The sequence below is a fragment of the Panulirus ornatus genome, chromosome 9, assembly GCF_036320965.1.
Source record: "Panulirus ornatus isolate Po-2019 chromosome 9, ASM3632096v1, whole genome shotgun sequence".
In the NCBI taxonomy this organism is placed as follows: domain Eukaryota; kingdom Metazoa; phylum Arthropoda; class Malacostraca; order Decapoda; family Palinuridae; genus Panulirus; species Panulirus ornatus.
In genome coordinates, this window is record NC_092232.1 from 13,864,369 (window position 1) to 13,891,314 (window position 26,946).

The 26,946-nt window shown below is 43.1% G+C and overlaps 1 protein-coding gene across 2 annotated transcripts in view; it reads left to right on the forward strand.

Moving 5' to 3' along the window:
* LOC139750093 (uncharacterized) overlaps positions 1-26,937 on the forward strand; it is a 219,499-nt gene extending 192,562 nt beyond the window's left edge. For both annotated transcript variants that reach the window (XM_071664428.1, XM_071664429.1), the window contains 4 exons: positions 3,827-4,037; positions 19,792-19,992; positions 24,576-24,707; positions 26,029-26,937. In XM_071664428.1, coding sequence (XP_071520529.1) covers positions 3,827-4,037; positions 19,792-19,992; positions 24,576-24,707; positions 26,029-26,829 — 1,345 coding nt within the window. In that variant the 3' untranslated portion in view covers positions 26,830-26,937. The remainder of the gene's footprint in view (positions 1-3,826; positions 4,038-19,791; positions 19,993-24,575; positions 24,708-26,028) is intronic.
* Positions 26,938-26,946: the final 9 nt, after the last annotated feature.

A 26,946-nucleotide genomic window follows, 5' to 3' on the forward strand; every position in this document is an offset into this window, starting at 1 on the left:
TAAATGTGAATAAGAGCAAGGTTATTAGGTACAGTAGGGTTGAGGGTCAAGTCAATTGGGAGGTGAGTTTGAATGGAGAAAAACTGGAGGAAGTGAAGTGTTTTAGATATCTGGGAGTGGATCTGTCAGCGGATGGAACCATGGAAGCGGAAGTGGATCATAGGGTGGGGGAGGGGGCGAAAATTTTGGGAGCCTTGAAAAATGTGTGGAAGTCGAGAACATTATCTCGGAAAGCAAAAATGGGTATGTTTGAAGGAATAGTGGTTCCAACAATGTTGTATGGTTGCGAGGCGTGGGCTATGGATAGAGTTGTGCGCAGGAGGATGGATGTGCTGGAAATGAGATGTTTGAGGACAATGTGTGGTGTGAGGTGGTTTGATCGAGTAAGTAACGTAAGGGTAAGAGAGATGTGTGGAAATAAAAAGAGCGTGGTTGAGAGAGCAGAAGAGGGTGTTTTGAAATGGTTTGGGCACATGGAGAGAATGAGTGAGGAGAGATTGACCAAGAGGATATATGTGTCGGAGGTGGAGGGAACGAGGAGAAGAGGGAGACCAAATTGGAGGTGGAAAGATGGAGTGAAAAAGATTTTGTGTGATCGGGGCCTGAACATGCAGGAGGGTGAAAGGAGGGCAAGAAATAGAGTGAATTGGAGTCATGTGGTATACAGGGGTTGACGTGCTGTCAGTGGATTGAAGCAAGGCATGTGAAGCGTCTGGGGTAAACCATGGAAAGCTGTGTAGGTATGTATATTTGCGTGTGTGGACGTGTGTATGTACATGTGTATGGGGGGGGGGGGTTGGGCCATTTCTTTCGTCTGTTTCCTTGCGCTACCTCGCAAACGCGGGAGACAGCGACAAAGTATAAAAAAAAAAAAAAAAAAAAAAAAAAAATATATATATATATATATATATATATATATATATATATATTTTTCTTAAAATCCTCCCCTCTCATTTCTTTTAATTTTCCAAAAGAAGGAACAGAGAAGGGGGCCAGGTGAGGATATTCCCTCAAAGGCCCAGTTCTCTGTTCTTAACGCTACCTCGCTAACGGGGGAAAAGGCGAATAGTATGAAAGATAAAGATATATATATATATATATATATATATATATATATATATATATATATATATATATATATATATATATATATATATATATATATATATTACATTAAACTCTCCAACAGCCAGGATTCGAACCTAGGACCTTTTGCGTGGTAGTCCCGGCTGTCGAAAGGCATTATGTGTTTCGTAAAATATAATGTGTGTGTGTGTGTGTGTGTGTGTGTGTGTGTGTGTGTGTGTGTGTGTGTGTGTAACTACGCTAATGAAAAAAATGATATTAAACAAAAGCTGAAAAGACAGCATTTGAAAAATCAAAAACACTTGAAGTGTATCTGCGTTCCGCCCGAGTTAGAAAAAAGATATACACAGAGACACCGAGAATAAAAGGTCAATGCTAAATGATATATCATATCAATAAAGAAAAAAAAAGAAAAAAACCAAGGAGTAAAATTGGATTGTAGAATCCGTATCGTATACGAGGGGTGGTAATTAAAAGGGTGGACCCCTCCCCCTTGATCTTAACGAGGAGCTAAGGATCATTTTCTCCTAAAGTCCTTTTTTTTTTTCCCCCCCCTTCCATCCCCTGCTGGGGCAACAGGATGCCAAGCCCACGCCACCCAAAAGGCTTATGACTCAATGCACAGCGAGCGTACAACTCGTCCCTGTGGAAGGGGAGACCTAACACGCTTCCCGACTTGGGTTGATACACATAATGACACGTTGCTAACGAAGCGAATCTATCTCATTTAACATAGCGAGCCTCGGCAGGGGGGGTTCCTGACACCGTGAGCTCCTGCTGGGACGGTGGTGAGTTCCTCTGCCTGCCCGACTTCGACTGGCACGTCTTCTGTACGGTCCACCTCTTCAGTCCCCCGTGTACGATGGGTTGCTTCCTCGAAGCACGAGAGTACAACCTCTGTATCGAGGACCAGCTCATCATATTTAAGGGTCGTAGTCGTGGAGAAAGGTTTTTACTATCATATTTAAGGGTCGTAGTCGTGGAGAAAGGTTTTTTACTATCATATTTAAGGGTCGTAGTCGTGGAGAAAGGTTTTTTACTATCATATTTAAGGGTCGTAGTCGTGGAGAAAGGTTTTTTACTATAATAATTAAGGGTCGTAGTCGTGGAGAAAGGTTTTTTACTATCATATTTAAGGGTCGTAGTCGTGGAGAAAGGTTTGTTACTATAATATTTAAGGGTCGTAGTCGTGGAGAAAGGTTTTTTACTATCATATTTAAGGGTCGTGGTCGTGGAGAAAGGTTTTTACTATCATATTTAAGGGTCGTAGTCGTGGAGAAAGGTTTTCTACTATAATATTTAAGGGTCGTGGTCGTGGAGAAAGGTTTTTACTATCATATTTAAGGGTCGTAGTCGTGGAGAAAGGTTTTTACTATCATATCTAAGGGTCGTGGTCGTGGAGAAAGGTTTTTACTATCATATTTAAGGGTCGTGGTCGTGGAGAAAGGTTTTTACTCTCATATTTAAGGGTCGTAATCGTGGAGAAAGGTTTTTACTATCATATTTAAGGGTCGTAGTCGTGGAGAAAGGTTTTTACTATCATATTCAAGGGTCGTAGTCGTGGAGAAAGGTTTTTACTATCATATCTAAGGGTCGTAGTCGTGGAGAATGGTTTTTACTATCATATTTATGGGTCGTAGTCGTGGAGAAAGGTTTTTACTATCATATCTAAGGGTCGTGGTCGTGGAGAAAGGTTTTTACTATCATATTTAAGGGTCGTAGTCGTGGAGAAAGGTTTTTTACTATAATATTTAAGGGTCGTAGTCGTGGAGAAAGGTTTTTTACTATAATATTTAAGGGTCGTAATAGTGGAGAAAGGTTTTTTACTATAATATTTAAGGGTCGTAGTCGTGGAGAAAGGTTTTTACTATCATATTTATGGGTCGTAGTCGTGGAGAAAGGTTTTTTACTATAATATTCAAGGGTCGTAGTCGTGGAGAAAGGCTTTTACTATCATATTTAAGGGTCGTAGTCGTGAACAAAAGGTTGTACTATCATGCTCAAGGGTCGCACCGTCTTGCCAAGGCAAGCTGGATGCTTAACCAAGAGCCCTTTTTTTTTTGTTAGTGAGTGAAATTCTAGTTATACGCTGCAGGTATGGAGGTGTTTCAAGACGTGAAGTAGTCAGGGAACAGATACGGGACCAGGATATCTTGGAACATATTAGATAAGAACCAGCGAAGAAATGTGAGGAGTAATGAAAGAGCAATGTTAGCAGATGTACCTTTGCCTCAGCGGAAACTTAGCACTTATACTCTTGAACTGTCTGTTCTGATGTGAAATCCAACACCCAGTATATATATATATATATATATATATATATATATATATATATATATATATATATATATATATATATATCTTTCATACTATTCGCCATTTCCCGCGTTAGCGAGGTAGCATTAAGAACAGAGAACTGGGCCTTTGAGGGATATCCTCACCTGGCCCCCTTCTCTGTTCCTTATTTTGGAAAATTAAAAAAAAAAAAAATGAGATGGGAGGATTTCCAGCCTCCCGCTCCCTTCCCTTTTAGTCGCCTTCTACGACACGCAGGGAATACGTGGGAAGTATTCTTTCTCCCCTATCCCCAGGGATATATATATATATATATATATATATATATATATATATATATATATATATATATATATATATATATATATATATATATATATATATATATATATCACCTTAGGCTGTCATATCTCTACTCTTGCCGTCTGTTTCCTGACCACCACAGCTTCGACTACCTGACGGACGTGGTGAGGACGCGAGTGTACATCTTCTCGTTCTTCGTGGCCGCCTGGCTGGTGCCTCTGTGCATCATCACCTTCAGCTACCTCTCCATCGTGAGCATCGTCTCCAAGCAGGAGCGGCATTACTACACCTGCCAGGGCACTTTCGCGAACTCCTTCAAGCACCAGAGCATCAGGAGGAAGAAGAGTTCCGAGGTAGGTGGTGGTAGAGAGAGTAGAGAGAGAGAGAGAGAGAGAGAGTAGAGAGAGTAGAGAGAGAGAGAGAGAGAGAGAGAGAGAGAGAGAGAGAGAGAGAGAGAGAGAGAGAGAGAGAGAGAGAGAGAGAGAGAGAGCCCCGCACCTTGAAAACAATAACCTCTATGACCCCTAATCAATATGACTTCCGGAGGGGCTACGTGCACCACCTCAGCGACCACGGCTGCGTCAGGGGAAAAATAAAAAAAAAGAAAAACAACACGTCATCTCTGAAGGAAATACAAAAAGACGCATGACAGCCTTCGACAAAGTGTGGACAACCGACCTAGAATATAGATAACTGTAGTTGGCCATTCCCAGGACCACAGATAAAGACTGCTGTGTAAAAAAAATTTCTTGTCCAACGCACCGAAGAAAAAAAAATGATATTGCATCGTCAACCAAATCTTTTTTTATTATCATTATGTGGGGGTCCCCCAAGGCAGCGACCCATCACCAACTCTGTTCATATCTTATACAGCTGACATTCCCCCACCAGTTGGTGCTATGAACATGGACAATGTATGCCGACGACGCCACTCAATAGTTCTTCACGAAAAAAAAACTCACTTCCAGAACATACTCGTATAGGGCAGTCGCAGACAACCAGGCACAACAAATTCGGAAAGGACTGAGAGATGAAAACGAATATAATGAAAAACACAATAGTGGCGCCAGGAAGAATAGAACCCAACTACATCATCACAGAAGGTGACGTGATAACACACGAGAAGAGCTGCAGAATCCAGGGCTAAAAACATAGACATCAAGAGGTATGAATGCGTATCCTATCAACAAAAGATCCGCACAGTCTGTAGACATTCTCGCACTTTCTAGAGAACCAAAACTTACACACAGCCAAGGTCATGATAATACCTGTCCTAACTTACTCAACCTATACCAACGTTCCTCGCCACCGAATCATACATGTTAAAGTTACAGAGGATATAGAATAAGGCTCTTACAATTCGTCACAAATGAAAAATACGTCCTCTCCGTGGAACAGCACGAACGATTGAAGATTAAACCAGTCGGTGCCTACTCAGGAGAAGCAACCTAGAGAGCATGGCAGAGACTTGAAGACAACGATGATACAAGGTGTGTACACAAATGCGAGATCTGGACGGACAAACATGGAACACTTATACCTTAGTTCCCTCGAAGCCTCAAAGCACTTAAAGAGAGGCTCCAGTCATCATCCATCGACGTACGCAATGTGCAATGTTTAACTTACCTTAATGGCTTAGTGCAATGTTTAACTTACCTTAGTGGAAATTCTTCAAAAAAAAAAAAAGATACAAAACTGGTACATCGACACACCCCAAGTCTGCCTGGGGTTATGTGAAAATGACAGCGTTAACAGTAGTAGATATTCCCTCACATGCATCAAAAAAATAAAATGTTACCAATTCCACTTGCGCACGCTTCAGTCTTCTTCTCTCCCATTTCAAATCATCCCTTCCTCTGTCCTCTCCTGTAACTACCCTATTTTAGAAAGAAGAATCTATACCAACAGTTATTTCCCACTAACGATCCATTATCCATTCCCACTCAGAACCAATCCTTTAATATCAATAGTTATTTCCCGCTAACGATCCATTATCCATTCCCACTCAGAACCAGTCCTTTAATATCAACAGTTATTTCCCGCTAACGATCCATTATCCATTCTCACTCAGAACCAGTCCTTTAATATCAACAATTATTTCCCGCTAACGATCCATTATCCATTCTCACTCAGAACCAGTCCTTTAATATCAACAATTATTTCCCGCTAACGATCCATTATCCATTCTCACTCAGAACCAGTCCTTTAATCGTCCATTTCTTAATTCCCATTCCAAACTTCCGATGTAAAACTTTCCCCCACCACCACCCACCAAACACCTCCTCCAGATTCCCATTCCAAATCCTCGGTCGAATAAAGTTAAGATGAAGACGAGACCAAGTCTGTTATCATTTATCATCAGGCTGGGTTCGAGTTCTCTTCGGAGAGAGAGAGAGAGAGAGAGAGAGAGAGAGAGAGAGAGAGAGAGAGAGAGAGAGAGAGAGAGAGAGAGAGAAGGAGAGAGAGAGAGAGATGGAGGGATGTGGGTGGTGGTGAAGGTTGTGGGAGGGATAAAGCTGTTGAGGTATTATAGAAAATAAAAGCGAGAAAAACGTCTTACAAAATACCGAGGTTTTTTTTTCATGTTTTTTTCTTCTTCTTGTGTTACGGTCTTAACAAAGGGGGAAGTATTTGAGGGTTTTTTTTTCTTTTTTTTTTTCCCTAGGAGGAAGTAATTACTGAGAAGGGGGGAGGAGGGGGAGGAGGAGGTATACTTTCTTTCCTTAAGAATCACAGTGCAGTGGGAGGGAGGGGGAAGGGAATCAATACTGAGGTAAAGAGAGAGACAGAGAGAGTGTGTGGTCTTAATGGGGAAAGGTCTTAATGAGAAAGTGGTGTTTGATAAGGGAGAAATGCTCAGAGGTGAGATAGCTAACGAGGAAATAACCTAAAGACTTTTAGGATGATCATTCCCATGGTTGTCGGAATGCTGTCGTCTCCCCTGTGGGGAGAAAAGGATGGAAAACAGAGTTCAGTGAGGGGAGGTCGGTCGGTCACCCAACCTACGAAGCTGGGACATTTCTTGAGGGAGGTGGGGACAGGTAAGTGGATAGGAAGGTGACAGGTAGCAGAAAAGTGCATTAAACGAGGGTAGGTAAGTGGAGGGTGACTAGGTAAGTATTTGGGATGTAGAAAATAAAGAATTTAAGTTGATTTGGTGATTTGTTGTCATGAGGTAAGTAGGAAGTAAAAAAGTCAGAGATACGTATGCAAAAAGCAGATAAGCAGACTCTAGAGGCAAGTGGGAAGCAGACAGATCAAGGTAGACTCTAGAGGCAAGTGGGAAGCAGACAGATCAAGGTAGACTCTAGAGGCACGTGGGAAGCAGACAGATCAAGCTAGACTCTAGAGGTAAGTGGGAAGCAGACACATCAAGCTAGACTCTAGAGGTAAGTGGGAAGCAGACAGATCAAGCTAGACTCTAGAGGTAAGTGGGAAGCAGACAGATCAAGCTAGACTCTAGAGGCAAGTGGGAAGCAGACAGATCAAGGTAGACTCTAGAGGTAAGTGGGAAGCAGACATATCAAGCTAGACTCTAGAGGTAAGTGGGAAGCAGACAGATCAAGCTAGACTCTAGAGGTAAGTGGGAAGCAGACAGATCAGCTAGACTCTAGAGGCAAGTGGGAAGCAGACAGATCAAGCTAGACTCTAGAGGTAAGTGGGAAGCAAACAGATCAAGCTAGACTCTAGAGGCAAGTGGGAAGCACACAGATCAAGCTAGACTCTACAGGTAAGTGGGAGGCAGACAGATCAAGCTACACTCAAGAGGTAAGTGGGAAGCAGACACATCAAGCTAGACTCTAGAGGCAAGTGGGAAGCACACAGATCAAGCTAGACTCTACAGGTAAGTGGGAGGCAGACAGATCAAGCTACACTCAAGAGGTAAGTGGGAAGCAGACACATCAAGCTAGACTCTAGAGGTAAGTGGGAAGCAGACAGATCAAGCTAGACTCTAGAGGTAAGTAGATATTGTGAAACAAGGGCCAAGAAAGGAGGTAGGTAGGTAGTCTATAAACAGGCTACAGGTATGCAGGTAGTTTATAGACAGGCCAGACGTAAGTAGGTAGTCTACGGACAGGCTTGAGGGAGGTAAGTAGGTACTCTATAAACAGGCCAGGTGTATGAAGGTGGTATACAGACACGGTTGAGGTAAGTCGGTAGTCTATAGACAGACTACAGGTAAGCAGGCAGTCTATAGATAGACTACAGGTAAGTAGGTAGTCTATAGACAGACTATAGAAGAGAAAGTAGTGTATAGACAGACTAGAGGTAAGTAGGTAGTCTACAGACAGGTCAAAGTAAGTAGATAGTCTGTAAAAAGGATAGAACTCAGCAAAACCCGATAGTAAATAACTAGAATAACTGTAAGAACTAATATTGGCTATTCATTCATACATAAAATGATCCACTATGTCCACCATACTCTCACAGCCCAATCAAGACCATTACAATGTACAATATGTCCCTCTCCCTTCCCTCCTCTCACTTCCCCTCCTCTCACTTCTCCTCTCCTTCTCTCCCAAGCCTTCGAATGGCACCCGTGACTCACCCACCAAAGCGTGGTCACTCTTTCCCCTTAAACGAGTAGTTAACGAGTCGCAGTTAACACCCTGGTGAGGTGCTGCCCTTGTGATAAGGGGATGAGTCGGGAGAGCTGAGGTGCTGTCAACACTCAGCACGAGAAGAGACTTGCAAAGTGCAATCATTCTATCATTTCATGTCTATCTAACTATCAAGCTATCTATCTATCTATCTATCTATCTATCTATCTATCTGTCTGTCTGTCTGTCTGTCTGTCTGTCTGTCCATCTATCTATCTATCTATCTATCTATCTATAATATATATATATATATATATATATATATATATATATATATATATATATATATATTGGGGAAAGCTTTTTGTGCGGCTAGGTAATTGCCTTTTTCTCCGGCTCAGACGTTGAGGTATTGATGAGCCCCCAACCCTTTCTCTTTCTCTCTCGCCCTCCCTCCTCTCTCTCTCTCTCTCTCTCTCTCTCTCTCTCTCTCTCTCTCTCTCTCTCTCTCTCTCTCTCTAAGGAGTTGTTCGATAAGTCAGTCTGGAATAAACCATAGAAAGGTCTGTGGGGCCTAGATGTGGATAGGGAGCTGTGGTTTCGGTGCATTACATATGACAGTTAGAGAATGGATGTGAGCGGATGTGGCCTTTCTTCGTGTATTTCCTGGCGCTAACTCGCTGACGCAGGTGCCGGCGATACTATTTCCTCCGGGTAGGGGTGGCGCCGAGAATGGATGAGGGCGAGCAAGTATGAATATGTACATGTGAATATATGTATATATATGTGCATGTATATGTATGTATGTATGTATGTGTACATGTTGATATGTATATGTATATAGATGTGCGTGTATGTGTATATGTGTGTATAGGAATGGATTGTTTCCTGGCACTACCTCGCTAACGTGGGAACTGGTGATCAAGTACTATAATAATAATGATAATAATGTGTGTGTGTGTGTGTGTGTGTGTGTGTGTGTGTCCGATCTATAAGCCTTTGCATATTCCGAAGTGTGTTCGTCTAAGAAATAAATACCTAGTCTGTTTATGTAGCCCGCAAGGTGACATGTATGATTAACATCAGAAGATAACAATTACCAAAGTTTTATCTTCAAAACGAACTTAACTTCCCAACATTTATCTAAACTTCAGCAACTTCTAAAGACTGCATTTCAAAGTAAACTTCAAATCCAGATTCTTTTCGGATCACCTGAAGATTCGCTCCACCACTCTCCTAGGTTAGGCTGGGCTAGGCTAGATTATATTTTAACCTAATTTACCCTAACCAAATCTGTCCTACCTTAATCTACCATGAGCTAAAAAAAAAAAAAAATGGAAAATGCTGGTATGGAATTTTTTTTTCAGATAATCCGGTTTTTCTAGAGAATAAACTTTATTTCCCGAGTTCCATCATACGTATCCCCGGGGAAATATCATTTCCAGATGCTCTGAATCGCCTTCATTACCGGAGGTAGTGTGAAGTGGAGTGACGGTGGCCAGAGGAAGGGAACGCCCTTAGCTATGACGGGAGAGAAGATTGATATAATAAATTGGTTATGCAAGCGATTATATCATCATGATGTATGACGGTAAGAACGACTGAGCGTGTTGGCAAGATAAAAGTGTAAGAGGAAGATGAAAGTTTTGACGAAGTCTTAAAAAAAAAAAAAAAATAAGGTTGCTTGAAAGCAGATCTTTCTCCATTCTATCCTTTCGTAGACACATAGAATGGAGAGGACCACGGCATCAAAGGGTTGTTGCCTAATTAGAACAGTCCATCTACATAGGGAGGAAAGAAGTGAGGGTAGAGGCTCGAACGCGTGCCCTTGTAGCTCTTTGAAGTTAAGAAGCACCCTTCAGCCACGGTGGGAGGGAGATCTAAGTATTTCTACAGTTCTAGGAAATAGGGTAATGAACCACTTGGCATAATTCAGTGCACTTACCGAAAGAAGTGTTTAAGTGGCTGTGAAATGCGAGTCTTTAAGACAGCGTGTGCGCTACACGCTCTCACACGACTAGGATGCAACATACGTACTTTCCATTGTCCCACTTCCTCGTTAAATGATCGATTTACGTGTTCTGCGGTAACTGAGATTTCCACCTGCTTTGATGTTCGAATAAGCAGACACTCACACACGAAAATAAAAAGAAAGTTTCGTTGGAAAGATTGATGCAAGATCCTGCGGATGTCACTGGAGGAGAGTCACTCTCGTGTTTTTGTTTTGTTCCAATAATGTTCCGGGATAATAATTCAAGATATGTATCCTTATCTTTTAAAACATATGTTTGTTTCTCACTATCGACGAAATTTTCTTCACTATTTTACCTTATTGATAAACAGATTAGGTTTTATCATTTTTGGTTGCCACTTTTTGACAATTATCTGCATGTAAAATACACATCTTACTCTCTCGCGACTTATGTCAGTCTCTCATCGTCGACTACGTTTTCATTATCGTTTATGATATTATCCAAAGTGTTATGATGTAAACCGTTATCGTGGGGGGATATTGATAATAACAACATTATGGAAAGGCGACAAAAAATATACCTACTTTCCTCATGCGTGGCTTGGAGATAACACCTTCTTGATTCTCGTACTTTATATCCTGAAATATAGCTACTTTGTGTCCATGTTCCTCTTACACTTTGATTTGTCCGCAAGAAATCGCTGATCGTGAGCGTTGCCTGGGAATTTTAGCATCGCATAAACTTTTGAAAGAAGCTCACGGCGCAAGAGCTGGTGAATGCGATAACCACAACCAATAAATTTCTACCAAAATAGTCACAACTTTGCTATCTGTATATGTGTGTGTGTGTGTGTGTGTATTTGGCAAACAAGGACTTTTATAGCATGAGTGATGGATGAACGAAATAAATTGTGAGATGAAACTGTGAATGTTGCTCGCATTCAAAAGTTCTGAAAAGTTGAATGGCTGGAAAAAGGTTTCAGAGACGAGGCCCCACCATATCAGAACTCTCCATATATCAAATAGATAAGAAATTACACTGAATTTCATCCTATGAGCATTGGCTCGTGGTGCGGGGAAAGATACTACCAGTATCTATTGGGAAATAAACCGCTGGCATGTGTGAGTGAGAAGGACTTGGAAATCGAGTTACGCCTAACCTGTCCCCAGAGCTTTACTTAAAGACAATTGTAAAAGTGAAATACTGTGTAATGGGAAATACCAGAATACCATTGATGGACATGGATAAGGATATATTTAATGAACTGTTCACACTTTACATCAAAGCAAAGCTTGAATATAGTTCTCACATTCAGTTAATGCACTTTAAGAATCACGAAAAGCGAATACAGAAAGTCCAGAGAAGCGTAACCTGATTAAGAAAGCTGATTTACAGTGATAACTTAAAGGCCATAAAGCTAACCACCTCGGAAGAAAGAAGAGTAATGGATGAGTTGATCACCGTCTTTCTGATCTGAATGGGTTCTTTAATGCCAACACTTAACAGTTCTTCGAAAGATGTAAAGACACAACAACCAGATGCCAGACCATGAAATCAAAGCTTAGGGAAAGTCCGAGAGATGAGACCTGACGAGTGTACAAGTCCCTCCCTGCACAGTATAAACAGGTCATTACATATACACACAACAGGAAAAAAAAAAAAGAAGATAAACAAACCAGTATCAAATCCCTTTACCTTCCAGTTTAAAACCTTCCGTAATTACATCTCACCCAAAACACATACTGAGTCCAGGTTACCATCTTACCCTCTATAGCATGGATGTAGAGGTGATAAAACTCCCTCTCCCCTGAGAAAGAGTTCAGGATTTTTACAGTTTCCCCCACTAAGCCATTCCATCCCCTCCCTCCTTCCCCCATCCTCCGTACAAGACACCTCAAAATGTTATCCAGGTATGTGGCTCCTCGTCAGCAGCCTATAGGACCACCATGGAGCAATGATCATAAAGACAATGCCATTGAGGATAAGGGGTAGTGAATTAAGATCCTCCTAAGCCAATTGCCTTCAGATATATAAGCTCCTGAAGCGGTCTTTGAGTTACGTGGCCTCTAAAGTTATGCTTCTGTAGCGGTCTTTGAGTGGCGTTGCCTCTAGATTTATGTGTCTCCAAGTCTCTGAGTTACGTTAAAAGATCCGTGAGCACAAACAGACGAAAGGTCAGGTTCCGTCTTTAACCAATATTAATAAGAGTGGGGGTGAGAGTGGGGGGTGGTGAGGGGGGGTAAGTGTGGTAGTGAGAGTGGGGGTGAGAGTGGGGGTGATGGGGTGGTAGTGAGAGTGGTGGTGAGAGTGTGGTGGTGTGAGTGGTGGTGAGGGTGGTGACTTTTCTGAACTGGAAAAGAGAAGTCTTCATCCAGTATGTCCTCCACCACCAACATGGGGTTCACATTTTGTTACAGATAAGTCAAAGTGTTTGGAAGTAAAGTTTAGACAGAGACACACATAAAGAGATGATTAGTAAGGAAAATTAGGAAGAATATATTACTTATTTTCGTGATAGAAAACAGAAAGAAAGATTTGGAAGATTATGTCATTTCTTTTTTCGCTATAGAACGCCAAAAAATGATGAACGGTGAAAAAAAAAAAATAATGGAGGGTAATGTGAGAAGGAAAATGATAAGCGAATGATCCTTGTTTAGAAGGTATTCCAAGTCAAGACCGTCAAGGATGAGATGAACCGCAAAATACTTTATCCAATGAAGCGACGAGATCATTTCTTATACATCGGTCAGTCGGTGAGGGACGTGGGCAGAGCAGCCACGCGTCGGCCTGGGAGGAGGTTCGCTGCGGAGAGTAGAAAAAAAAAAAAAATGAAAAGGAATTTCTAGCTAAAGTCCCTTCATCATTTCACTGTGTTTGCACCAGCCCTTGTCGCCAGTGGCCCTCAGAGGGATGATGGCTTGCCAAGGACAGAGGGAAAATGGTTTACCCACTCAGCTTGGGAACCAAATGGGTTAGCTTGGACATGTTTACGTAATTACCTTCGCGACATGTGAAGTTAATTAGATTATGATATGCCTAATGCAACGTCTCATCCAGTACTCGAGGCGGTCGTGTTCGTTCCCAGAGGTGGTGGTGGGGAGGAGGTACCCTCACACGAAGCATAGGTCCTGATACTACAATATCTAATTGACAAACGAATATACAGTGGAACTCAAGCACTCACAGACCATCACGAATATACAGTGGAACCCAAGCACTCACAGACCATCACGAATATACAGTGGAACCCAAGCACTCACAGACCATCACGAATATACAGTGGAACTCAAGCATTCACAGACCATCACGAATATACAGTGGAACTCAAGCACTCACAGACCATCACGAATATACAGTGGAACTCAAGCATTCACAGACCATCACGAATATACAGTGGAACCCAAGCACTCACAGACCATCACGAATATACAGTGGAACCCAAGCACTCACAGACCATCACGAATATACAGTGGAACTCAAGCACTCACAGACCATCACGAATATACACTGGAACCCAAGCACTCACGGACCATCACGAATATACAGTGGAACCCAAGCACTCACAGACCATCACTTCTTGTCGAGGCCTTTTTTTTTCCACAATGGAGAAGATCAGAAAGAGGAGTCAAGTGTAAAGATGATTCAAAGGAAAAATACCAGTATACTTCACATGTCATTGAGGAGATGCAAATGATATCAGTCGTGAATTTGAAGTAAAGTATACATCAGATCTATTCTCAAATCATGCTGGTTTTAGCTACTCAAATAGATATAACATTCCAATAGCAAGCAAGGCACTTCTCCTCATTCGATGTAAAATGTTTGCCTGTACATTTGCATCCATCACTGCCCGTGGAATTATACGAATCCAGCCAAAGTTAATTAGCTCTTTGACTCGGGAGGTGGTCAAAGCCTCTGATATTTTTGACTACCTGCAATAAATCACCCCTTAATCTTCTCTCTTCTGAGCTGAACAAGTTCAAGTCATCGAGTTGGCTCTCATGTGATTTACTTCTTAGTCCGGAAATCATTCTGGTTGCTTGCCTCTGTGTTCCCCCCATTCCATATACAGTTTTCGTCTTCAAGCAAGATGACCAGAACTGAACACAGTATTAAAGCCGGGGACGTACCACTGAAGTGTACAGAGTGAGGATTATTTTCTCACACTTTCTTTCAACCCTTTTACTGTTTTCTGTTAGACGCTTCACGCTGACGTTAACGCTGACTTATACGCGCCTGGCTTTTTTTGTTCTCTACGTAGAATTACATGAATTCATTCTATCATGGTAGTTCTTGTCCTCTTTGAGTTTCTAATGTGCTTCTTTCTTAGGGAAAAAAAGATCAGTTCTATATTTCATTGTTCCACCACTTTGGAATATGGTTGTTTGCTACGCCTTTCGCCCAAGTTGTCTCTACTGCTTTGAAAGTTTTACTGAAGCTTTTTCCAAGCGACGTCCATTTCGTTTCCGCTGACGAATTAACTCTAAGTCTTTGCTAACAAGAGCGACGCCAAGATCTTGAAAATATGCAGGACTGAAATCTGGCATTTTCTTTCATGACTTTCATGTCAGCCAGCATTACAGGAGGTGTTGTAGTAGGCTCAAAATTGACCTGACGATGATCACTTCCACACACCTTTTTTGAACTCCATCATTACAGGAAAATTCCTCATTTGTAGCTAGAACTACGGGTGATATGGATCTCGCTGTGGGTAGGATTCTCACCCAGCTGGACAGTATCACGCTAGGTAGAGACCATACTTAGAACTATTGGAAGGCATTCTCCCTACTCCTACACAAGTAGGTTAAAATCTCCCACTCCAATCGAATCTTTTTTTGTTGCACATTTCTACTACCTGGTCATATATAGTCTTCCGGCTTCCTCTAGTATTTGTGTAGGGGACCTGTAAACTTCTTATACCCTTATCTATCAGGATAACATTTCTCAACACAAGATTACGATGAGGTTGAACTAAGACCAACACACTATATTTCCTCGATCAGTATTGAGAAGAATGCATTTTGGAACCGCTAATTTAGCAGGCAAGATTCAATTTTCAATATCTTACCAAGCTTGGATCAGAAACACTAAATCTATTATAATTCTCCTCAAATGCAACAGGTCGGAAATCTGTTTCGTAAACTGGTTGCATCAACAGAGAATGTGCTGATCAAATACAGAGGAGACTGAAAAAAGAGCTGTGTGATGCGTCTATCTGTATTGGACTGCAATGGCATTGATCACAGTTGCAACAATATGTATGTATAACTGATGTGCAAGAGGACTGTTGATAATAGACTTGATCACCATAATGGCCTGGTTTCTCTTTGTGAGAGCCAAACTCACTATGAGAGGCACTCTCACAGTGACTACAGGAGACCTGATGGTTCACATAACGAGGCAATATGTAACAAAAAAAAAATCCAAATAATATGATAGAAACAGGATAGCAAAGGAGAAGGCACCATCCCACCCATCTCTCCCTCCGGCTCAACTGCTGCTAGGCAGAAACATATATGAGAAAAAATATTCTGTTGTATAATGGTAAGATACTACAGTGGGGATATCATAGGAAAAATGCGGATTAGAAGAAGTTTTCTATCGGTTTGACATCTGCTGGGTTCTGAAAAAAAACGCAAAGATAACCGCTCTCAGTGGGAGATCCACTCTCAGTGGGAGATCCACTCTCAGTGGGAGAGCCCGGAACTCTGTCCCACACGTGCTGGTGTCTCTATCCCAACCTACTATCCTCCAATACCATCTCTCGTCCTTTTTTATCGCCTCACACCAGTTCCTACCCTATGACAACCATACCCTTTCCAGACGCTAACAGCAGCCTCCTTCTCTCTCTCTCTCTCTCTCTCTCTCTCCTTAAATTCCTTCCACCTTCGGGTCTTCATCAAAAGATATCCGGGCTCTCCTTAAGGAGCTTACGCCTCGTGTGGAGGATGGTGCTTCCAGCAGGGGCGATTGAGCGGGTGGGTCGAGGGTCGTCGTCTGGCGTGTGTTCCACCGTGGAGGGTTTGGTGGGTGGGTGGGTTTGAGCCCCGAGGAGAGGACAGCGCGAACTCACACCATGAGGGGATATGACCCTACGCTAGGAGGGGACTCGAAACCGTCCTAGGACCCCTCCTGGGAATCCATCCTTGAAAGGAACATGAATGAGCATGATTCCACCCCAGGAAGGGACATGAACGCACCGCAGGAGGGGACACGAACCCACCTAAGAGAGGAGCAAGATCCCGCTCCAGGAGGGGACACAGACACACACCACGAGGGGACAGGAACGCACCGCAGGAGGAGACACGAACCCGTCACAGCCAGGAAGAAGAACCCACCCCAGTCAGGGACATAAACACACTCCAGGAAGAGATGTGAACGCACTTTAGAACTTCTCTCATTTACATCTATTATCGTTTATCAACTTCTGGGTAATCTTACTCAAATTCTATCCGCTTTGGTGGACCAAACATGATATTCCAATTCCCTTGCGCGTTTCTTCTTCATTTTCTTTTACTGATGAATCTCTCCATTGTATAGGATGGCTTTTAACGTCATCTGTGTCTTGAAATTCATTATTGTAACTAGCTAAATCTAATCCTTCTTCAGGTCTAGCAAACACCACATACACGAATCACACACACGTAGGATGAATCCCAGGGAAGGCCGATAGGAGAGCGTACGAAACCGTCTGAGATTGACATTCAACTTTAGCTTAAGTATTGATTTCTAATGTTCATCAACTTTGCTCCAAGAACTCCAGCCATCAATACGTGTTTTAGAGCGAATAAATACATCATAAGTCTACAGACGGATTGATTGCTGTCAGTAAAACTGATGATGAGTTGAAAATAATAATACGTCTATTTATAACGCTAGCGTCCTAGAGAAGAGATGATTCAATAATGTCTTTCGTCATTCCTTCGTCAAAGTGGACTGGAGGAGACAGGCCTTCTAACGATTACCCATCCGAAACATGAGCTTTCCAATATCCAGACCTTCGTGACCTACTGGCAGGATGTTACATTACTGGCTTATACCATTGGTGAGTGGAGGCTTCATGTCTCGTGAAGAGTGATGTTGACGACTGACTGATACACACACACACACACACACACACGCTCGCGTCTCTAGACTGCACAGTTATGTGAGAGGTGTGTGGCGGAACTCCCTCCCCAGGACCACACTGGATATTACTTGGCGTGTCTCAAGTGAGGTGGAGAGCGGTGTTCCGTGATGAAAGAGATACAACACACTGGTCGGAGTAGTCACTGTTTCAAGAGGAGATGTATGAAGGGTGGATATATATATATATATATATATATATATATATATATATATATATATATATATATATATATATATATACTTAGAAAGAGTGTAACTTATAAGCGGCTTTTTGGAACTGGATAAAAAACGTTTGATAGGGTTGAGAGAAATACGATATCGAAGGTGTTATGGACACAGGAAGTAGATGGATAGTCACTTTATAAAGTAAGAAAATTTGACAGGAAACGAGAGCATATGTGCGGGTAGGAAGACGAGGATGAATGGTTCCCATGGATATTCATCTGTCTTTTATGGCTGTTTGATGTATTCGTGGAGGATCTTGGAAGACAGAGTGGTACTGCTTGAGGTGTGGATGTAAGAGGTAGGCACAGAACATAGACTAGCTGTTTGCAGATGACGCTACTCTAGTGGGAGGGAAAAAAAAAAAAAAAAAAAAACTCGAGAGACAGCTGACAGTGCGAAAGAAATTAGCCTGAAATCTTAGCGTAACAAAAACAGGATAATGAGGTGTAGCAAGGGTTGGGGATGAAACATGACTCTATGAATGAAAATGAAAGTGAAGAGGAATTATGGTGCTTTGGGGTCTTGAGTTGAGACGTGGCAGCGGGAGGAAGAAAGATGTATGGTCTGGGATACGTTTAATAGTGTTTGAAAGGAGAAGCTGGAATCTACAAGGTGCAATGGCTGGATAATCTTTAAGGTACAGTAATCCTGTCAGTTGTATGGATATGAATCATATAACCTGAATGCAAAGGATAGGAAGAATGTGGAGATGAAATACCTAAGGATACTGTGTGTTGTGAGGCGGGTTGATAGCGTAAGAAATAACACAGTAAGAACGTGAGAGGAGGGACGCGCAAGCGTAGTGTTAGGTGGGAGAGTCGGCCACACTGTGCTGAAAGGATTTGGACATAGGGAAGAGATGGGTGTGAGGTGAGCTTAAGAGAGACCTAAGTGTTGGTAGTGGAGGGACTAAGGGTTATGGTGTTGGCCAAGAAGGGGGATGGAAGGGTGGAGAAAGGATTTTTCTTAGGTATTAGGACCTCAGCACTCAAGTGAGTGAGACCCATACACTGGATAAAGAAAATTGGAGCGATGTGGTATATGGTGCGTGAAGGGGTGGCAGTAATGGACACAAGAAGCCGTCGGGGTAAACCGTAAAGTGTTCTTTGTGGCTTTGTCTGTATATCCGACTCAGGTACATTATAAAACACAGCTGGAGACTGGGTTATAAATCTGAGGTTATATATATATATATATATATATATATATATATATATATATATATATATATATATATATATATATATATATATATATATATATATATATATATATATATATATATATTTATATTTACATATATATATTTCTATCTACACTGGATCCTGGTGATTACTTCTCTAGTTTCCTGTGGGTTAATCGACTCATCCTACAGAGAGAAAATAAATTGTTGCACTCATCGAGAATCCTCCAAATTTCAATTAAGAATTTGGTAGATCATAAAAGCCTCCATATATTTTTTTTCAATCAAGAATATTCTACGACGTCCATCAAGGATCGTTACAGCCCAGGGAAAATATAAATCCGTTTTTCTAAGTTTGTCAGACGACGTATAGACATTCTGATGATTACAACTATATTTTCGAGAGATTAAATCGACCAGCCAACTGATGATGGGGTTATGATTATCTCCTAAGACGTCAAAAGAAAGAAAAAAAAGAGTAGAAGGCTTCAAAGTACAAGAATATATATATATATATATATATATATATATATATATATATATATATATATATATATATATATATATATATATATATATATATTTGTTATGATTTGTTATGATTTTGTTATTTTCTTACGATGCATTTTCATTAGCTGTATCCTGACTGATCATAAACACGTATACCGAATGTTTGAAGTAATTATCTGATGTTTTAACTGTTTCCTCGTAATTAATACCTGTCTTCCACTGTTCTCATACTTCAAATGTTTCCCCACCTCCAGATACAGCTTCTCCTGAGCCTCATCATGAAGGAAGTATCCCTCCCCTACACCTACCCTAAAGGGAACATCCCTATCTAAACCTACCTTATGTGGAACATCCCTCCCCTACACTTACCTTAATAGGAACACCCCTCCCCTACACCTACCCTATGGGGAACATCCCTCCCTCCCCACCACCTACCCATGTCAGATTCCCCCACACTCCCCTGAACCTATCTCCGTCAGGTGAAGTTGGCACAAGTGGCGTGGCATCCCCTTTCCCACCCTGACCACAGGTGTTCCTCCTCCGTCAGGTGAAGCTGGCGAAGGTGGCCTCCGGGATCATCGGGCTGTGGGTGGTGGCGTGGACGCCCTACGCCGTGGTGGCTCTGCTGGGCATCTTCAACCAGAGAGCGCTCATCACGCCCGTCGTCTCCATGATCCCAGCCCTCTTCTGCAAGACGGCCGCCTGCCTCGACCCTTACGTGTACGCCCTCTCCCATCCACGCTTCAAGGTGAGGAGGGCGGTGGTGTGAGGTGGTGAAGGGGTCAGTGGTTGGTGAGGTGTAGATGGTGGGTTGACAGGTGGTGCTCATGGGTGTGTGGATAGTGCAGGTGAGTAGAAGGGTGGTGCAGCTGTGCGAGTGGTGTATCTATGTGGGTGGAAGGTGGGTGCAGGTGGGCGCATGGTGCAGGTGGGTAGGTGGTGCAGGTAGATGTCATCGGAGGGGTGGATGGTGCACGTGGGAGGGTGCATAAATGGGTGAAAGGTTGGTGCAGATGAATAGGTGCGGCATGTAGGTGGGTGTTGCAGATGGGTAAGTGCTGTTGGTAGATAGATGGATGATGTCAGTGGGTGGTGCAGGTGTATGGTTCCCTACCATGACATGAGATTGTATTGTCCTTAACCAACGATCTTCAAATAGTATTTGAGCCCAGGGGATCATTTTCAAGGCTATAATGATGCAGATCTATTCGACGTTTGTATGATGATGATGATGATGATGATGATGATGGAGGTGAAGAGCTATGGGATCATCAGAGAAGGTTTCCCAGGTCGATGAACACTCCTACAGTGATGACCTTGATGATAACACACTTCAGAAAATAAGGAAAATGAGAGAAATAAAAGAGATCAACCTAGAAGACTCCCCAGACAAACACTGATTGCATTTCAATTGGAATCTTCGCCTGGAGGTATTTGGAACTGTATTACCCTTTTTCGTTGTTTATGACCATAGTAATGAAACCAGTTGGGGATCAATACAGCCAGCCCACATGAGGAAACCGGACCAGTTTGCTCCTGAAGTTCATTCAGAACTCGTTAATCAAATCTTTAGAACTCGTTAATCAAATCTTTATGTTATCAGAAGCAGCCAAAAGTTTAATCAACTTCCGCATGACCAGGCAACTGAGTTCATCTTTCTTGATGAGGATAAGGTAAACAACGCTGGATGCCTTCGTAACCTCGTGAGTGCTTTAGCGGGTCGAATCCCCTACGGGTCGGAGATTTTGCATTGTGGAGGATTCGGTGACCCAATCCAGAACAGAGGCAAGGGATCACGAGGAGACAGACATACAAATAGGTTCTCCACCCCTTCAGATGTGTTACTCAGGGGTACAGAAAGGTGTTTGTGTACTGCAGAGACGGGTGTAGGTGTGTGCAGACACAGCCAAGGGGAGGAAGTGTTACCCTCTCCACAAAATGACCAGAAAGGTAGACAGTGAGGTCGTCAATATCATCTTGAGATTGCAGGCCTGAACGCACCCTCCATCCTTGCTAGGTACGGTAGGACGGCGTGATGGAAAGTGTTTCCTAAACTACCCAGAACTGGTCGAAGGAAGCGAGAGGGATGATGGAACGTACAATGCTACGAAGTTTGTTTGTAGAGCGTTTGACACTGTCTTCACCAGTAAATGTGGACATCATACGTTATGGCCCATTTGTAAGGAGAAAACGTGACTTTGCAGAGTCTACATCTAGCCAGTTACTACGTCCTGAAGTTTACGGATTGCTCGAGACGCCCTGAAGTTAACGCATTGCTCGAGACGTCCTGAAGTTAACGCATTGCTCGAGACGTCCTGAAGTTAACGCATTGCTCGAGATGTCCTGAAGTTAACGCAATTGCTCGAGACGTCCTGAAGTTAACGCATTGCTCGAGATGTCCTGAAGTTAACGCATTGCTCGAGACGTCCTGAAGTTAACGCATTGCTCGAGACGTCCTGAAGTTAACGCATTGCTCGAGGCGTCCTGAAGTTAACGCATTGCTCCAGCAGATTATTCAGCAAATATATATGGATGGCCTGAGGCCAGCAAACCGCTCATAGAGGCTGGAGGCCTTTCAGAAACTGGTCGTGGTTGGGATGAGAAACGTGATGGATTAAAAGTTGTATGAAGGAACCTACCGTCCATCGCAGCCATATGTTTGGAAGTCCTGTTGTGTAGAGGAGGAAGGGAAGATGCAAAAAGAGCGACTCACAGGCTTGTGATATGTAGGCGATGTTGTGGAGAATCATATACCGATAGACTCCTACTTTTTGAACATAGTTTGGGTTGTGGTAGAATGTTTAAAATTGCTCTTCCATAGTGAATGATAAGCCCCACATATTGTAATCTATCGTGTTGACACATCACGGAATCGATAATGTCATTAAAAATGCTATTTCTGGGATCATCTTCAGCACAGTAACCACGAGAATTACATTGAAAGTCAAATGATAAGACACGTTCCACTGCTTTTTCAACACTTTAGACAATGTTGGAAGATAATCAAAGTGCACTTCAGCCGGTTGTAGTGGTGGTAGCGGTGTTAATGGTGGTAGTTGTGGTAGTAGTGGTGGTGGTAGTGGTGTTTGTGGTAGCAGTTGTGGTAGTAGTGGTGGTGATATGTAGTAGTAGTAGTAGCAGTAGTAGTAGTGGTAGTAGTAGTATTAGTAGTAGTAGTGCTAGTAGTAGTAATAGCAGTAATAGTGGTAGTAGTAATAGTAGTAGTAGTAGTAGTAGTAGTAGTAGTAGTAGTAGTAGTAGTAGTAGTAGTAGTAGTAGCAGTAATAGTGGTAGTAGTAGTAGTAGTAATAGTAGTAGTAGTAGTAGTAGTAGTAGTAGTAGTAAGCAGTAATAGTGGTAGTAGTAGGAGTAGTAGTAGTAGTAATAGTGGTAGTAGTAGTAGTAGTAGTAGTAGTAGTAGTAGTAGCAGTAGTAGTAGTGGTAGTAGTAGTGTTAATAGCAGTAGTGCTAGTAGAAGTAGTAGCAGTAATAGTAGTAGTAGTAGTAGTAGTAGTAGTAGTAGTAGTAGTAGTAGTAGGAGCAGTAATAGTGTGGTAGTAGCTAGTAGTATAGTAGTAGTAGTAGTAGTAGTAGTGCTAGTAGAAGTAGTAGCAGTAATAGTAGTAGTAGTAGTAGTAGTAGTAGTAGTAGTAGTAGGAGCAGTAATAGTGGTAGTAGTAGTAGTAGTAACAGTAGTAGTAGTAGTAGTAGTAGTAGTAGTAGGAGCAGTAATAGTGGAAGTAGTAGTAGTAGTAGTAGTAGTAGTAGTAGTAGTAGTAGTAGTAGTAGTAGTAGTAGTAGTAGTAGTAGTAGTAGTAGTAGTAGTAGTAGTAGTAGTAGTAGTAGTAGTAGTAGTAGTAGGAGCAGTAATAGTGGAAGTAGTAGTAGTAGTAGTAGTAGTAGTAGTAGTAGTAGTAGTAGTAGTAGGAGCAGTAATAGTGGTAGTAGTAGTAGTAGTAGTAGTAGTAGTAGTAATAGTGGTAGTAGTAGTAGTAGCAGTAGCAGTAGTAGTAGTAGTAGTAGTAGTAGTAGCAGTAGCAGTTAATGGTTAGTATTTAAAAATGTCTTTATATTTGTCGAGATTTTGCCTAGAATTACCTTAAGGTTGACCTTGAAGTTTCGACCTCCAGATGGTATCACTTCTGATTCCGACGTCGGAGTCATAAAGAAGACATCTTGAGGCGATAAACAACTTGTGACAAAAAAATGCCATCAAAACTTTTTTAATGGACATTTACCAGGACTGGCCGGTGTCGGCCCCCCCCCCCCCTTGTGGGACAAATGGAACGAGGGTGTAGTAGATGGAGAAAGGGAAGGGAGAGAGAGAGAGAGAGAGAGAGAGAGAGAGAGAGAGAGAGAGAGAGAGAGAGAGAGAGAGAGAGAGAGTCAGTCAGCGTGGGAGGAGTAGCATAATCGTACCAGGACGAGAGTTGTAGCATATGAACCGATGTGTTGACGCCTTGTGCCCCTCTCCCTGTATTACCACTATCCAACATACCCACATCTTGAGACAGAGGGGGAAGAGGAGGAGGAATAGGAGGAGGAGGAGGAGGAAGAGGAGGGGGAGGACGAGGAGGAGGAGCAATCTACATCTCGTTATCAGAACATGAACACATATTGCTGGACAAACTTAACTCACTCTCCCACCCACAGCAGAGCCGTCCTCCCCCACACCCCTTACCCGTCTGTTCCACCTGACACAGAAGCCAACCTAAACGAGATAGAAACTTACCTGAGTTTCCAATTTCCTTTGAGGCCCAAAATTTCCAACTTTTTCCCACCCTCCCCCTGGCCAAGAGGACCGAGGAGGATCATCTCGCCATTTACACTCTTTGGACGAGTTCTTTCCCTCCTCCCAGAAGCTCTTGAATTGACGCTAAGACTATGGGACGCTCCTCCTCCTCTCTCTCTCTCTCTCTCTCTCTCTGTCCCATGTTCTTCCCTCACCATCTCTCTCTCTCTCTCTCTCTCTCTCTCTCTCTCTCTCTCTGTCCCATGTTCTTCCCTCACCATCCCTCTTCTCTCTCTCTCTCTCTCTCTCTCTCTCTCTCTCTCTCTCTCTCTCTCTCTCTCTGTCCCATGTTCTTCCCTCACCATCCCTCCTCTCTCTCTCTCTCTCTCTCTCTCTCTCTCTCTCTCTCTCTCTCTCTCTCTCTCTCTCTCTCTGTCCCATGTTCTTCCCTCACCATCCCTCCTCTCTCTCTCTCTCTCTCTCTCTCTCTCTCTCTCTCTCTCTCTCTCTCTCTCTCTCTCTCTCTCTCTCTCTCTCTCTCCACATCCACTGACGCGTTCTCCGCTTGTTTTCTCCCTCTCCCTCTCCCACCCACACAGAACGAGCTCAACAAGCGGTTCCTGCGCTGCCGTCCGAGCTTCCTGACCGGCATGAGGAACGGCGCTGTCCAGGGCTTCTCCATCAGCACCTTCAGCGAGATCCGCGAAGAACGGGAGCTCTCAGAGGCCCAGGTAAACATGAAAAAAGAAAAAGACACCCACACACACACACACACACACACACCCACACACACACACTTCTGGAGGCGTAGACCTCCTCCCCGGCAGCACACGGTACATAGGATCTCTTACGTAGGAGGAGCGGATGACGCGGTGGCTGGTTGGCTAAGGTGGGTGGGTGGGTGGGGTTGAATGGGCTTTTTTGTCCTATCAGAAGCCGCCCAGGGTCATTAAGGCTATCCTGGTGGGTCCATGCCGAGGTTAATTACCTGCTGGAGGAGAGTAATAGTATACTACATCCTTAGCCTGTATCGATAGAGACGAGGGATCTATCTAATGAGGTATGAACCTTCTAAAGCGCAGATGAGGGATTACTGTGGATTATCCGCCTGGGGATTAAGTCAGGATGACAAAGACGCCGTCTAAGGCTCAGATGAAGGATTAATCAACGAAAAAAATTTGGGTGGATTATTCGAATTTTCTGATTATATTAATCTCTGCATGACTCGCGTGATGAGTAACGGGTACTTATCATTCCACTAGAGTGGGATTCATGGAGACTGATCACTGAGGGATTACTAGATAAAAATTCATGGGTCTTGTAATGAAATAACGAGTACTTACTTCGCTGTTGTCTGTGACATTACAGAACATTCAGGACTGAACTCATGAAGCTAATTAGGGATTGCACATGATGGTATTTCAGATTAGGTTGCCAATTGTGCTGGACTAAGTTGGGATTACCCTCCCATCAGTGAAACAGTCGTCTAGGATTACTCCATCTAAGCTCTGGATTATTGTCTTCGTGGATGACGCCTGGGATTACTGACGTGCGTTCATTTGAAGGCAGAGTTTCTTTAGGGATAACATATTAGTCATGACTTCAGAGAATACTACTGATGATGTTCGTGATATTTCTAAAGTTCAGTTAGGGATTACTTCATTATGTCACAAAGATTACCAGAGGAAATACTTTATATGGAGTTATCCAACGTTCCTAAGAGATTATATTACTAAAAGCTTACCTCTATGATCATAAAGGTGTGTCATCATAATTATGCTTACCGATGACTCACATTCTTAATCAAAGTGTCATTTCTCAATTACTAAGCTTGAACGGTAAGCTTACGGAACTTAGATCAACATGAGGTAAACTACGAAAAGTCACTTGTTGATATTGAACAAGAGTCATTTTAGGCAAGTACTAAAGATATCTTAGACTATCATGATGGATGGTCGGGTAGGTTGACGAAGTGTATTGTCTTCCATCTATGATCAACAGATCGAGCTCATGTCTCGAGGAAACTAACGCCCTTTCTTTCTCCCACCGCAGGGCTGGGACACCACTGATCCATCCTTCTCCTCCCTTGGTCCTCTCCTCCAGAGGAACGCGTCCTGCTCCAGCCACCCAACCTTAAGGACACGGAGCAGAGCCTCGCTCAGCTCCCCCGGCAGTAGGAGCCTCATCTCTCCCACGGGGGAGATCTATCCTAGGAAGAGTCTCTCCACCTACAGCTTCAGGAGGACTTCGAGGTCTCTCAACTTCAACGAAAAACGCGAAGAACAGGAGGCGAGTCGGAGGGCGCGCGCGGCCCACACCGAGCTCCAGACGACCGTTCTGATCGAGTTCCCGAACGCAAGGTTCCCCAAGTTGCCGTTCCCGCTGAGCCGGTCCCTCGAGAACGGCGTGGAGGAGCTGAGCGTTCACTCCTCCGAGCCTTCTTCTGCTACGAATGCGAGGTCCTCGCAGGCGACGCAGAAGGTCGTGCCTCCATCGCAGGATCGGTACGCCAGTTCCAACAACGGCCCGTTGGAGAATCAGTCCTCAGAAGAGGTCTCCTCCCCCAACCACAAGGAGGACAATAAAGTCGATTATAAACGTTGTTTTGCCAAGTGTGTGTTGCCAGGACAGCCTGCCGCTGCCGCCCTCCGCTCGGAGAGAGGTAGGGCCAAACGCCGCAGCAACAGCTTGCCAAACATGAACCACAACAATGGTGACAAGAAGGTCGAGGGAAGGTTCCCGAAGAACGTTCTCCTGCAGCTCTTCCATGGGAAAATACTCCACAGTGCCCGTAGAAATAAGAGTCAATCTTCCCTCTACCATGACGAGAGACGAGCGGGAAATATATGTTAAGGAATTGAGAGAGAGAGAGAGAGAGAGAGAGAGAGACAGAGAGAGAGAGAGAGAGAGAGGAGTATTGTGCTGTGTTCACGTATGTTAGTGTTACTAGGACCCCGGATCAACTTAGAC